A 13,002-nucleotide genomic window follows, 5' to 3' on the forward strand; every position below is an offset into this window, starting at 1 on the left:
GCACCAGATGCTGACACTCAGAACAGCAGGTGGCGATGGTTGCAGGTTCCGCAGGGGTGTGTGTGTGTGTGTATGTGACCAGGTGCTGCCACTCAGGACAGCAGGTGGCTGCAGGCTCCTCAGGGTGTGTGTGTGTGTGTGTGTGTGTGTGTGTGTGTGTGTGTGTCCATCCAAGGGGTGGAGTGCTCTAACCCCGATGTCAGGGGTGTGTGTGTGTGTGTGTGTCCATCCAAGGGGTGGAGTGCTCTAACCCTGATGTCAGGGGTGTGTGTGTGTGTGTGTGTGTGTGTCTGAGTCCATCCAAGGGGTGGAGTGCTCTAACCCCGATGTCAGGGGTCAGGACACAATTCCTCACACAGAGGGTCTAGCCTTGAGCCTCTGCACGACTGGGCCCTGCCAGGTGGAGCCCCCAGCACTGAGTTGGTCGTGACCCCAAAGGACAAGGGGCAGCCCTGGCCGCACAGCCCCCACCTGTCTCTGAGGTCACCTTAAATTCCACCTAACAGAAACACCGGAACTTCCACAGAGAGGCTGAAGGTGGGACAGACGGTGGGCTCGTGCCTGGGGACCTGGTCCACTCCCGGCCACTGGAGACGAGGGCCTGGGAGTCAGGGGAGCCGCCGGGCGCACCTGGAACCTCTTTCTCCCCCCTCCGAGGGGGCTCGGGCTCCTGTCCCTTACTGCCCCGTGCTTGGTCCCAGAGGCACCCATACCAGGCGACTCCGCACACTATGTGCGACCCCCAGAGACAGCTCCGAGGGCCATGTGCGGGTCTGGCCCCCAGCCCCAAGCTGTGGCCACAGGGCGGCCAATGCCGGCCCAGCAGGAGCCCAGAGCTGGCGGTCGTGCAGGCCAGCGCCGGCGTCCAGGGCCCAGCTGGGACCCCGTCAGGCCTCCTCAGTGGGTGCCACGGCCAAGGGACATATGGCAGTGAGGACCGCTGAGAACCGCAGCGTGGGGCCGAGTCTGGGGGCAGCCGGGACGCCCCAGGTCGCACCCCCTGGGTCACGGCACGTCCTACGAGCGCTCGAACAGGTTCCCAGCTCCTTCCCGTGGACACATGGTGACCCTACGCACCCCTCCCCACCACAGACTCTCTCCCTCCCACCCCGCAGGGTCCAGCTGAAACCCCCGTCCCGGGCGCTTCCCCGCCGTCCCCTGCCCCCTGCAGGGTGACAGGGGCCCTGTCCGCCCCGTCCAGGGATGTCTGCAGCCCTGGCCATGCGTGGGGGCATGTGGGGGGGACACAGGAAGGACACGGTGACCCGGCAGCGCTACCGGACGGAACGACCTTGGCCCCGAGAGGAGACCCGACGTGCCCTCGGCAGACCCCCCCCACCCCACCCCTGCACCCGGACCCTAGCCCGCCGCTTCCGGCTCGGCCCCCCTGCGGGCAGTGTAGGGTGGGCTCGCGGCCCCCGTTTACGTGATGGAGACGCAGCCCCGTCGGCTGACTATTGTATATTTACATAGCTAATGTAATTATTGCTAATCACATAATTACTGAAATGTGCATAATTGCCGAATCCCAACATGTAATTATAATGTATAGCAACATTATAATCCCATTTTAAAAATCCGCATTTTGGGGCTAAAGAGATTTCCCAGAAGGGCTTGCAGACCACCGAGACGCAGCCCCAACGCTCCCGTGCTCCATCGGGGGCTCCATCAGGGACGCCGATGGAGCCGTGGCCTGGGCCCCTCCAGGGGGCGCCCTGGGAGAGGAGGAGCGAAGGTGCCCGGGCCTCACCCCTCTGCCAGGAGCTAAGCCCCCCACCCCCACTCCCTGTCCTCCAAGAGACCCTCCCCGAGGTATGGCAGGGGCACGGGGGCCCAACGCCCCCCCACCCCCAGTTTCCGGCAGCGAGTGAAGAGCGTCTCAGGGTGGGGGTCTGATACCACAGGGCCCGTGCCCCCGGAGAAGACAACGCAAGTGAAAACGGCCCCACCGGGAGCCACCGCTCAGACCCAGACGGGCACCGCATGGGGGGCACATGCGACCATGATGCTCTGACCCACACGCTGGGCTCGGAGGAAACGCTCGGCATGGGCACGTCCACCCCCTTCACTGGGCTGACGCCGCCACGGGCGGAGACCTCGGAACCCGCAGGGGGTGACTCGTGGCCACCCACCCTGCGGTCTCCTGAGGCAGGAGTGACCTTCCCCGCAGAGACCCTCCGGGCTGTTCATCCCACATTCCTTACGCCAAAGCCAGGTCAAACCAGGGCACAAGCCTGTGGGCAGCGCATCGGTGATGCCAGGTTTAGGGGTCCCCGGGGGCAGGCAGGAGCTGAGAGCTGGGGGTCAGGAGAAGGGGGCCTGCGGGGTCCACTCTGCCCACAGGCCAGGGACAAAGGGGGAGGCGGACAGGCTAGCTTGGGGCTGGGCAGCCAGTCCCAGGGACGACGCCCTGATGCCCATCTGGGAAAGTCTGGAGAACGTTTTGGAACAGGGCTCTTGGGACCCAGATGAGGACAACTGCCACCAGTGCAGAAACAACTAAGGATGTGGCTTGCGGTGGCCCCAAGATGAGCCGGACTCTGCAACAAGGGACAGTCCGGGGCCTGACCTCCTGTTCTCCGTCACAGACTCCACGTCCCGGGTGGCGGGGACATGGGCCTGGTCAGATGGGGACTCCTACAGGGACACACCCGGGGCAGGACCACTAACCACTGGGCAGCACTGCCCCTCCAGAAGGGCCTGGAAACTCCCTTGCCCTGAAGCCAAGCAGTCCCAGAGGGTCACGTCTGAGGGTCTGACCCCGCCTCTGCTGGGGAGACCCAGGCCTGCCCCTTCACCTGCCGGAGACCCCAGGAGGGGCCCAAAGCCGGGGGAAGATCCCGGATTCAACATGCAGGACCGCCCAGGCAGGGACCAACGGCGCCCTGATGCTAGTCATGGTCATGATTTCTGCGGAAGCACACACTATATATATATTTTCTTTTTGGGTCACACCCGGCGATGCACAGGGGTCACTCCTGGCTCATGCACTCAGGAATTACTCCTGATGGTGCTTCGAAGACCAAATGCGATGCTGGGAATCGAACCCAGGTCGGCTGCCTGCAAGGCAAATGCCCCCCCTGCTGTGCTATTGCTCCAGCATTTAATGTTTCTTAAGGGGAAAAAAAAAATCCCTAACAGGGCCTGAGTGATAGCGCAGCGGGTAGGGCGTTTGCCTTACACGCGGCCGACCCAAGTTCAATCCCCAGCACTCCATATGGTCCCCCGCGCACCGCCAGGCGGGGTCCCCCAGTGCAGAGCCAGGAGCACCTCTGGGTGTGCCACGTGGGAGGCGGCTGGCCCCACTGAGCCCCCACACCCCGCCGAGGCTCCGAGTCTGGCAGAGGATGGACAGAGCAGGGACCCCCGTCCTGCCCTGGGCGCACCATCCCTCGCAAGGCCACCCGGACGTCGGCAAAGATCCTGGGACGTTCCTCGGGTCCTCCAAGAGGCTGCCAGGGGACTCAGCCCCCCACAAACATTTTAACTCGAAACAGTTTGGAACCCGGGAAGTCACACAACACCGAGATGCCCTGAACCCCGTGTCCCGGGGGGAAAGGGGCCGGGCGCTCACCTTCGCAGATCCTGTCCAGCCGCTGCCGCTTGACCTTGTGCTTGTCCACCAGGGCCATCCTCGCCCGCGCTCGGCGACTCCCGGACTCACGGGCAAGGGCGTCGTCCGCGGGCTCAGGGGGACTGGCGGGCGGCCGCGCGCATTCCGCCACTGTGAAGCCTGGAACGAGAGAGAGAAGCAGCCTGAGTCTCGGACCCGGGACCCCAGGCCCGAAACGCCCATCAGCCCCGTCTCCCGCGCCTGGCCAGAGCCAGCCAGAGCCCGCCCTGAGCCCGGGACCCATCCGGGGACCAAGGGGGACATGAGCCCCGTCAGACACGAGCCCCCACGGGCACCGCGGGAAGGGTCGCCGACCCGAGGCAGAGGGACCTGGAGGCAGCCCCAGCCCGGGGGTTGTAACTGGGGTCGGCCACGTTCCCGCCACCCTCAGCGCATCCGAGCTGCTGGCTCATCCTAGGGGACAGTGGCTCCCGGCTGGGTCCCTAACAGGTGCACCCCGAGACCCCTCGCCAGCAGATGCAGAGCAGGGGACGAGGGCAGCCTTTGGCAGAGCCTCAGGGCTGGTGGGTCCCATCTCTTAGGCAAAACACCCCCAGAAACCTGCTGGAGGGTCAAGGTGGCCACTTCCTGGCCGGCTTGACGCCCAGCCGCGAGGGTGAGAAGCACCCAAAGGAGACGGATGGCCATGATGGACACTTCAGAGCTGGAGGACTGGGGAGGGGGGACACGGAGACCCAGGACTGGTCAGAGCCCGGATGGACCCCCAGAGAGGCCCCGCAGAGGAGAGCAGACCACTAGGCCACACCACCCTTTGGGAACGCTTCAGCGATGGGCATGGGGCCCCTGGCTGTGTCAGCTGAGCCCGTGCCCTCACCTAAGCCCCCCAGATGCACTGTGCTTCCGGGGGTCCCGGCTCCCTCTAGCAGCACCGGGAAGACCCTGAACCTGCAGCGGGGGAGGAAGGACCCCCAAAAGGCCGTGCAGACCCCGGCAGGTGGACAGAGGCCAACGTCATTGGGTCTGGGGTTAAACTCCCACATGGGGAGGGCGTTGCCCACCCAATCAGACCAAGGCTGGGACTTGGGGTGCCATGCCCCGGGGCAGGTCAGGGAGGGTTTCCCCAACTCTGAACACCCAAATCCAGGGTGTTGGGGGCAGCCGGGTTCACGCAGAATTTCTCTGCAGGGTGAAACCCTGCAAATGTCTGTGAGGCGTCCTGAGATGAGAAACGGGGTGGCCCGACCTCACATCCAGTCAGCCTTCCCCGTTATAATCAGACTTCCCGGAGGACCCCCCAGGACCCCCGCCTCCTGAGCTGCCGTGGGGCGAGGCCTCACCCACTCAGGTGCTGCTCACGCGGCTCCCTGACATTTGCCGGCGGCTGGCCCGGGGTGCGGGCCTTCGCGGGCTTAATTAACGTGACCTCTTCCTCCTGGCAGGGGCCCCGCCACCCACCCCGCCCGGCAGCCTGCCTCCAGCGCACCAGCCCTGCAAACACGCTCGCCCGACAATAAAAGCCACAGCCGGACCCGGGTCCAATTCCCAGCATCCTGTATGGTCTCTTGAGCACAGCCAGGAGTAATTCCTGAGTGCAGAGCCAGGAGGAACCCCAAGTGTCACCAGGTGTTGCCCCCAAAGGAAACAAAACAAACCAAAATGAATAAAATTCAGCCAACTCAAAAAAAAAAAGAAAAAGAGCCACAGCCGCTCGAGCGGAGGCAGCTGTGGGGGTCTGCAGCTGAGCTCTGGGTTCCCCATCTGCGGGGACGCATGTGTCCCTGTGTCCCCGGTGGTCAGAGGCTCCGTGGGGCCCCTGGTGAGAGCCCCAAGGCTTCCAGAAGCTCTGTGCGCGCTCCCTCCACCGAGACACTCTGGGCAAACAGCTTTCTTACACGTTTCTTTTTTAGAGCAATTAACTTACAAATATGCTTTAAACGTACATTTAAAAAATGTTACAACTGTTCCGATGAATAAAAAGGAAAGGATGAAAACCACTGAACTTCCACTAAAACCAAGAGCTGGTGCCGTCCTGGCAGTCCCTGGAGGCTCAGCAGTGAAAGGGAGACCCCCCAACCCCCGGTCAAGAGGCCAAAAGAAACCCCCACCTCCCGGGTGGGAGATAAATTTGCCTTCTTGGCTCCCTTTTCTGGAAGGTTCTGCTCAGTCACCACTCAGACCTGTGGGCGAGACCGGGTGGACAGGAGCACAGAGAGACCCCTGACCTGACATCACGGGCTTCTCCAGGGGCTGGGGGACCCCGCTCTGCCTCTGGGGGGCTGACGGCCACTGACCCCGAGCACAGTGAAGCCCACCCGGGCAGAGCTGCCACCACGCTGGCCCAAGGGGTTTCAGCTCAGCGCAGACCATCTTTGGCTTTAAAACAGCGACAGGATGGGGGGGGCAGTGGCAGCTGGCAGACCACCATGATGGACACTGCAGGGGGCCACGGTGAGGGCCAGCCTGGGAGCCACCAGCTCAGTCTCCGGACCCTGCTCACAGGTCAGGCCATGGACGCCTGCAGGGGCCCAGCCGGAGTGGCCCAGCAGCCTGCAATAGGGCACACTGGCCAGCAGAGGGCAGCGGGCTCCCGGCAAAGCCAGCCCAAGGGGCCGCTCTGGGTCTCCCCAGACTTGGGGCCACAGCCAGGCCCGAGGGGCTGGGAGGGGGGGGACAGCTGTCCTGCTGCGGGAGGGAGGGAGGGAGAGGGCGGGGGAAGCGCCTGGGTGTGGCTGGGCCGGCCTGGCCAGGCCATTCTCCCTCTCCCCATCTCTGCCCCCCCCCCCCCCGCCCCGTTCTCTGGGGTGGCCTGAAGGTGTTGGGGATTGAACCTGGGCCCCACACTGGCCCTGCCAGCTTCAGAACCACCCGTCTTCTCTACCACCACCGTTCTAGAAGCATCTCCAAGCACAGCCCATCAGCCCTGTGTTCCAGGCCCTTGAGGCAGGAGGGTCTGGTCTGTGGATGCCACTCCCCCCCTCTGACCAGCAGAGGCGACCTCTGAAAGGCGCCCCCCCACCCCCACCCCAGGTCCTTGTGTCTGCTAGTCTCCTCCAGGCAGCCTCCCGGGACAGTTTTCTCCTCTTCCCCATGGAACAAGCCCCGCCCCCTCACCCAAACCACAGGAAGTGGGATGTGCTTGGGCCTGGGGCAGCAGAGGGGCAGGCCCTGGGCTGGGTGGGTGTGGGCGGTGGTGGGCAGTGGTGAAGCTGAGTGTGCGCTGGCCTGCTGGGTTCTTTGTCCCTTCTGAGAGGGCTGGAGGGATGATCTCAGACCCCCGGGTGCCGCTAAAGCCCCCCAGCCCCAGGAGCCAGCGGAAGCCCCCGGCGGAGGCCCCAGGAGGAGGCCGGGCTGGCCCGCCCTGAGGTTCTCCCCGAGGGACAGCAGGAAGCGGGTGTGTGTGTATTCCTCCTGTGTGTGTGTGTGTGTGTGTGTGTGTGTGTGTGTGTGTGTGTTCTTCCTGCAGAGCCCCCACCAATGTGTGAAGGCATGTTGTGTCACCCCATGACACCTGCCCGATTCCAGGCTGACCCAAACCGGCACACACGTGCCATCAGCACGTGTGAGCCACATGCATGCATGCGTGGCAACACATGTGCGCACACACACAGCCACGAAGCCCCCACGGCTCCCCAAACCCAAACGGGGCCAGTCTCCAGGGCCTCCAGGCCCGGCCCCGCCTGCTTCCGGGACAGACCCTCCAGTCCCAGGCCCAGAGGTGACCCCAGGGAGACGAGAGGGTTCACTGAGCCCCTAGAAGCAGCCCCTGCCGAGTCAGGAGGGTGGCCGGTGGGCCGCGGCACTTCTAAGGAAAACCATCTGCTGGTGTCGAAAGGTCGGCAGGAAGCGGGGAGCACCGCCCCGCGTTCCCAGGGAGGAGTGCATGGCTCCACTTAGCCCAGGGGACGCCGAGCCCCCCCACCAGCCGTGCTCGGGCCAGCCCCAGCCGCTCCCGCCCGGAACCCCACGTTAATAACAGCGTCGCCGTCAGCTCTTCGTTCCCACGGATGGTCCGCGGGCTGCCCTGGGCCCGGACGCCCACCGCGGCCTTGTCGGCGGGAATTCGAGGCGCCCGTCGCCCGGACCCATCGTCTGAATAAATCCGTCAGCAGCGAGGCCCGATCGAGAGGGTTCTTGGGGGAAAACAGGAAGCGTGCTCCGTGACTCGGCTCAGACAGGGTCAGGGGCTGCACGCCGGCCCCGCTCACCAACTCACTGCCAGCCCAGGAAACCGTGTTGGGCAGCCTGCCCACTCCCTCCCATATCGGAGCCCCCCATCCCCCTGCCGCCCGGGAGGGACGGTCCAGGGCTTAGACGGGCCTGGCGGAGCCCGAGGTGGCATCGCCCCAGCTGGGAGCACGGGCGGTGTCCTCAGTCAGGCTGCACAGGGAGGAAGCCACCGAACAGTGCCCATTCTTCCCAGGTGCCCACGGCAGTGCCACAGGCCATGAAGGGTGTGGCCACGGCCAAGCGGGGCAGCCCGGGGGCACGACCAGACTGGCAGGTGAGGGAACGGGCACCGGGCGGGGCGTGGCACAGGAGAGCGGAGGGCCCAGAGGGAACGGGGTCTTGACCCGCCCCGGCTCCGGGCCAGGTGCCCACTGAGCCCACAGGACCTCCTACTTCCCGCCTGCCCTGGTGGCAGTGGGTGGGGGGAGGGGGGCACATTTCAGCCGCCCTCGCCTGTGCAGGGGTCGGGGGTCCATGCCAGGACACGTGGGGGGCCGGTGTGAGGAGCGGGCGCTGGCCACACCCACCCTCCCCCAGCTGCACGCCTGGCCACAGGCAAAGGTCAGGTCACTCGGGCCCTTGAGATGAGCAGAGCACAGGAACCTGACCGGGCCCCCATCCAGTCCCTTCTTGTGTGTGTGTGTGTGTGTGTGTGTGAGAGAGAGAGAGAAAGAGAGAGACAGACACACCGTGGGCGTGTCTGTGTCTATATGCACGTGCATGTCTGTTGTATGTTTATGTGTGTGATCTGTGTGTCTGTGTGTGTGAGAGAGTCTGGATGTGTCTGTGTCTATATGTATGTGTGTCTTTGTGTGTGGGGGGGTGCAGGGTGTGTGTGTGTATGAGTATGGGTGTATTGGTGTGTCTGGGCATTGTGTGTGTGTGTGCGTCTGTATGCGCGTTTGTGTCTCTGTGTGTGTGCATCCGTGTGTGGTCAGCACTGCAGGCTGAGAACTGACCGTCCTGAGTGGTGGCCTTCATACAGGGCAGCTGAGTGTCCTGTGGGTGACCAGGGCAGGGAGGCTGACCTGCAGCCCGACACGAGCAGTTTCTCCTGGTTCCAGAACCTTCTCCAGGGAGTGGGGGGTGCCTGCTCTCCTGATCCCTGGAGGCCACAGCCAGGCGTACACCGGCCGCCCAGGCCCTCGGGAACAGGCGGGGACAGGCCCTGGCAGGGGTGGACGGGCGGGTCCTTCCGGCCGCAGACAGGAATCTGGGGGAACTGCGCCCCCTGGTGGCACTGCCCGAGAAAGCTTGCAGGTGGGCCTGCGTGGGCAGGGGCACCTCGTCCCCCAGGAAAGCAGCCGCCACCCTCCAGCTCTGCAGACACTTGGGGGTCTGAGGGGCTGCCAACACCACTGTGCCCCACCCTCCCCCAGCTGTGGGAACCCGTGTCCTGGGCGTGGCCCCTCCCGGGACCTGCTGCCCACAAGGGAACGGGCACAGCCAGGTTATGGATGCTGGCACTAAACGGGCGTGGCTGTGTGCCAGGCCCTCGCTGACCCCCATCCCCAGGAAGCCTGTGCACCCACATCTCCATGGGCCCCGGGGGTGGGGGCTGGACCCCCGCCAAGAGGCGGAGCTTAGGAGAAAGCGAGCACGGCTGGCCGGCTGGCCTGTCCAGGGTCTGGGGGACGGTCCCCCAGAAGCCACTAGCGTGGCTGACCTGCCTGCAGGCCCGGGCCGGGGCCAAACAGCCACGCTCCATCCCGCGAGGAAGAGAGGCGTCAGCAGGCGAGCTGCTGACTAAACCCGCTGGGAAGGCCGCCCGGCCACCAGCTGCGGGCAGCGCCCAGGGGAGCAGAGTCCCAGCGCTGCGCCCGACCCAGACGCGGGCGGGTCTCGGCCACCACGAACTCTCCCTCGGGACCTCTAGAGGCGGCTGCGAATGGGTCTCGCGCCTTCGCCTTCCTGCAGAAACCTGGGGAGGGCCCCTGCCTTGCACGCGGCCGGCCCGGGTTCGATCCCCAGCATCCCCTATGGCCCCCTGAGCACCCCTGGGTGTGGCCCCCACCCCCAACCACCAACACCCAGCTGTTCAAAACGTGCAAAAAATAAAGCACTGCCTTTGTACTTCCAGCACAGGCACAGGTGAACCTGGAAACAGCTGCTGGGGTTTGCAGACAACCACACGGGAGTCGGGCTTGGGGCGCTAGGCCGTGCCCGCCCCCCGCAGACCTGCAGGGACTCCTCTAATCAGAACCCACAGAAGCCCCTTGGGAGCCCCTGGGGGGGCTGTGCGAGGGGAGGGGTTGCCCGCCAAAGGCCGCCAGAACGCCACCCCCCCCAGAAACCAGTGACAGGCGGGGCGGGCTCCCCTCCAGCCAAGGTCGAGGCTGGGGCAGGAATGCCACCTTTCTGGTTTGCCGACTTCCCTCAAAGCTGGTTTTGTTCTGGGCTTCTTCCTGGCCCCTGCTTCCCCCCTCACCGGACTAAGAATATTCTAGATGATTATCTCTGGGAGGGCAGCTGAGCCCAAACCCTCTTCCGAAACCAGACCCTCACCAGGACACCCCCCACCCCATCCTCAGCAGCCCCCCCCCCCCCCCAGTCCCACGCCCGAGGGCAGAGACACCTTTCCAAAAGCTAAATGCTGTGCCAGCCCCAGCGAGACACGGAGACTGAAAGTGACCCCCACTGCCATGTTCACTGCAGCACGAGAGCTGAGACACGGACGGACAAACGGACGCGGCTGAAGGATGCATTCTGGACAGAGAGCTGACCGGGGGCAGGTGTACAAGGGGACACTGGGTCAGCTTCCAACACCGGAGCCCTCACGGCCAAGAGATGGTGGAATGGGCCTGCGCCTGACCCCAACCCCCTCCGGGAGACACCACAGCTCGTCCTCACGTCTGTCTCCCACTCACTTCAGCAACCCCGGGGACAGGGTGGTGATCTGGGGAGGAGGACCAGGCCCACGCCCCGCCCAGGGCCACTGGGCATGGTGGAATCAGGTTCCTGGCCAACTGCCAGGGGACGCTCACCTGGACTCAGGCTGGCCTGGGTGGACCCGAAAGGAAGGAGGGGCCGTGGGCCGGCCAGGGACACCAGGGCCACACACCGGACCGGTCCACAAGGCCTCTGGCACCCTGTGTGTTGGGGTGCAGGGCAAACGTGCCCCACCCAGCCCGAGGCCAGCTGCTGTCCCTGTCCCCCACTGCAGGAAGGCCAGCACGGGGTGCATCACCGGCATGAGAAAGGGGCGGGGCCTACTGGCCACCCTGGAGTGGCCAGGGGTCCCCGGGCAGCAGGACCTCTGCTCCGGGCCTCTCAGCATCACCCAGAACAGCACTGACTAGCACTGACCAGCTCCCACAGAGCCTGGGCCCGGCCCCGCCCGACCATGCCTCAGAAACGCTCAGACGTGTCCTGTGCCCAGATTCCCGAGGGGCCCCCCCGGACTGAGCTGACGGGGTCCGCTGGCCGCAATGATGCCCCTCTGACCTCCGGGGTGAGAAACTTCCCCGGGAGGGTCTTGCCCCAGCGAGGGGCTGTTGGGGGTCAGCAGGACAGCGGGCCCCTCTCCCTCTGCAGCTGGACACACGGGGCCATGCCTGGCCACGGCCAGCTGGGCAGGAGCCGGTTCCCGCCAGCACGAGCCCGGCCCCTCCTCTCCTCCCGCCTGCTGAGCCGGAAAGTCCACGGTCAGGGGCCGGGGCAGCTGACCAGCGCCACACGGAGGCGGCCACTTCCGCCAGCCCGCCCCGGCTCTGTTCCGGGCCGGCGATTTCTCTTTCCAGCACGAATTCCTGAGCGAGGACACGGCCGCTGGGGTTTGTTTTGCCACCAGGTCAGGAAGCTGCCTGGGACGGGGAAGAGAAGTCTCCAAGCCGGCCCTGGACGGCCGACCTCTGACCTTCCTCGGCGTGGCCACGGACCGTTCTCGAAACCCAGGACTTCGGTCAGTGGCAGGCGCGCAGGCACACGCTTGGCACGTGGGACCCGGTTCAATCCTCAGTACCATGGGGTCCCCCTGGGGTGTGTCCCCCCCCTACTACTGATAATAGACGGGTTCAGGGACCGAGACTTCAGTGGGCTGGGCTGAACACAGGCTCTGCGTGTGGGGGGCCTGGGCGATCCCCAGTAACTGGTGGGAGTGACCCCTGTCCGGGGCCGTCAGGTGTGGCCCTAGCACCCCCACCCCTCTGGTGCACCCACAGTGTCCTGTGTGGGGGACGAACGTGAGGGCCGGGGGGGGCGTGTCTCTGCTCACCCCGCTCCATCCTCTCTGCTCTGTCAAGCTGTCGGGATCCGGGCTAGAAGGGCCGGAGCGACAGGCTGGCAGGTCACGACCGGGTATGAGCCCCAGCACCACCGAGAACCATTCCTGGGTATAGAGCATCGCCGGGGGTGCCCCCGAAAACTGACCCAAGGAAACCTCCCCCAAAGGAAAGGCTTTCTGCACCCAGGGGCCCAGGCAGGGGAGCCGCCCCGTGGAACAGGAAATGAATCCAGCCTGGGCCTGGTCGAATCCCAAGTCCCTGAACAGGGCAGGGGACAGCCCCAGAGCCTAGAGGAGCAGAGTCATGGCAAAGACCCCGTGGGACACCTGAACTCTCAGCCAGGCCACCAGCCACGGGAACCAGACCACAGAGCAGAGCGCAGAGCCCGCTGAGTCCCAGTGACGAATTCCAGGAGCCAAACCGGCCACAAACCCGCCCTCCGGGTCCTCAAAGTGCAAGTGGGCGCCCAGGCCTCGGGAAGGTGCTGTGGGTGGGTCACAGGGGGTCGGGCCCCCAGGGCCAGGGCCCAGGAACCGACAGGAAGTGTTGCCGGCCCAGGGTGCGACCCCGACACACGGGTCCCCTGGTCCTCCAGCTCACGCGGGGGGCCTGTCCCTGGCGGCAGGGTCAGTGCCTGAGGGTGCCAAGGTGGGGGAGGGGGGCAGGTGTGTTGTTCCCCCCCCCTCACCCCACAACGTCCCAGAGCTCAAGTGAAGGATGATGGGACGCGTGTCAGCAAGACGGTAAACGGGGTCTGCTCGCACAGTGGGGCAGCAAGGAGGACCCTCGGCCAGCACGGGGCCCTGCAGAGCCCTCTGGAAGATGGACCCCTCCCCTTCCCACCAGCCCATCAGCAAGAGGGTCCCAGACACCCCCCTCCCCCCCCCCCCGCGCAGGGACCTGGCAGTGCTGGGGAGGCCCCGGGGATGACCCTGCCCACTCCGGAGTGGCCAGCGCAGCCATCCCTCACCAAGGATG

The 13,002-nt window shown here is 65.4% G+C and overlaps 1 protein-coding gene across 1 annotated transcript in view; it reads right to left on the bottom strand.

Moving 5' to 3' along the window:
- Positions 1 to 13,002, bottom strand: part of CTBP2 (C-terminal binding protein 2) — a 71,382-nt gene that overhangs the window by 9,364 nt on the left and 49,016 nt on the right. The window contains exon 3 of the mRNA XM_056106663.1: positions 3,575 to 3,733. Coding sequence (XP_055962638.1) covers positions 3,575 to 3,632 — 58 coding nt within the window. The 5' untranslated portion in view covers positions 3,633 to 3,733. The remainder of the gene's footprint in view (positions 1 to 3,574; positions 3,734 to 13,002) is intronic.

The sequence above is a fragment of the Sorex fumeus genome, unplaced genomic scaffold (assembly GCF_029834395.1).
Source record: "Sorex fumeus unplaced genomic scaffold, SorFum_2.1 ptg000142l, whole genome shotgun sequence".
NCBI classification, from domain to species: domain Eukaryota; kingdom Metazoa; phylum Chordata; class Mammalia; order Eulipotyphla; family Soricidae; genus Sorex; species Sorex fumeus.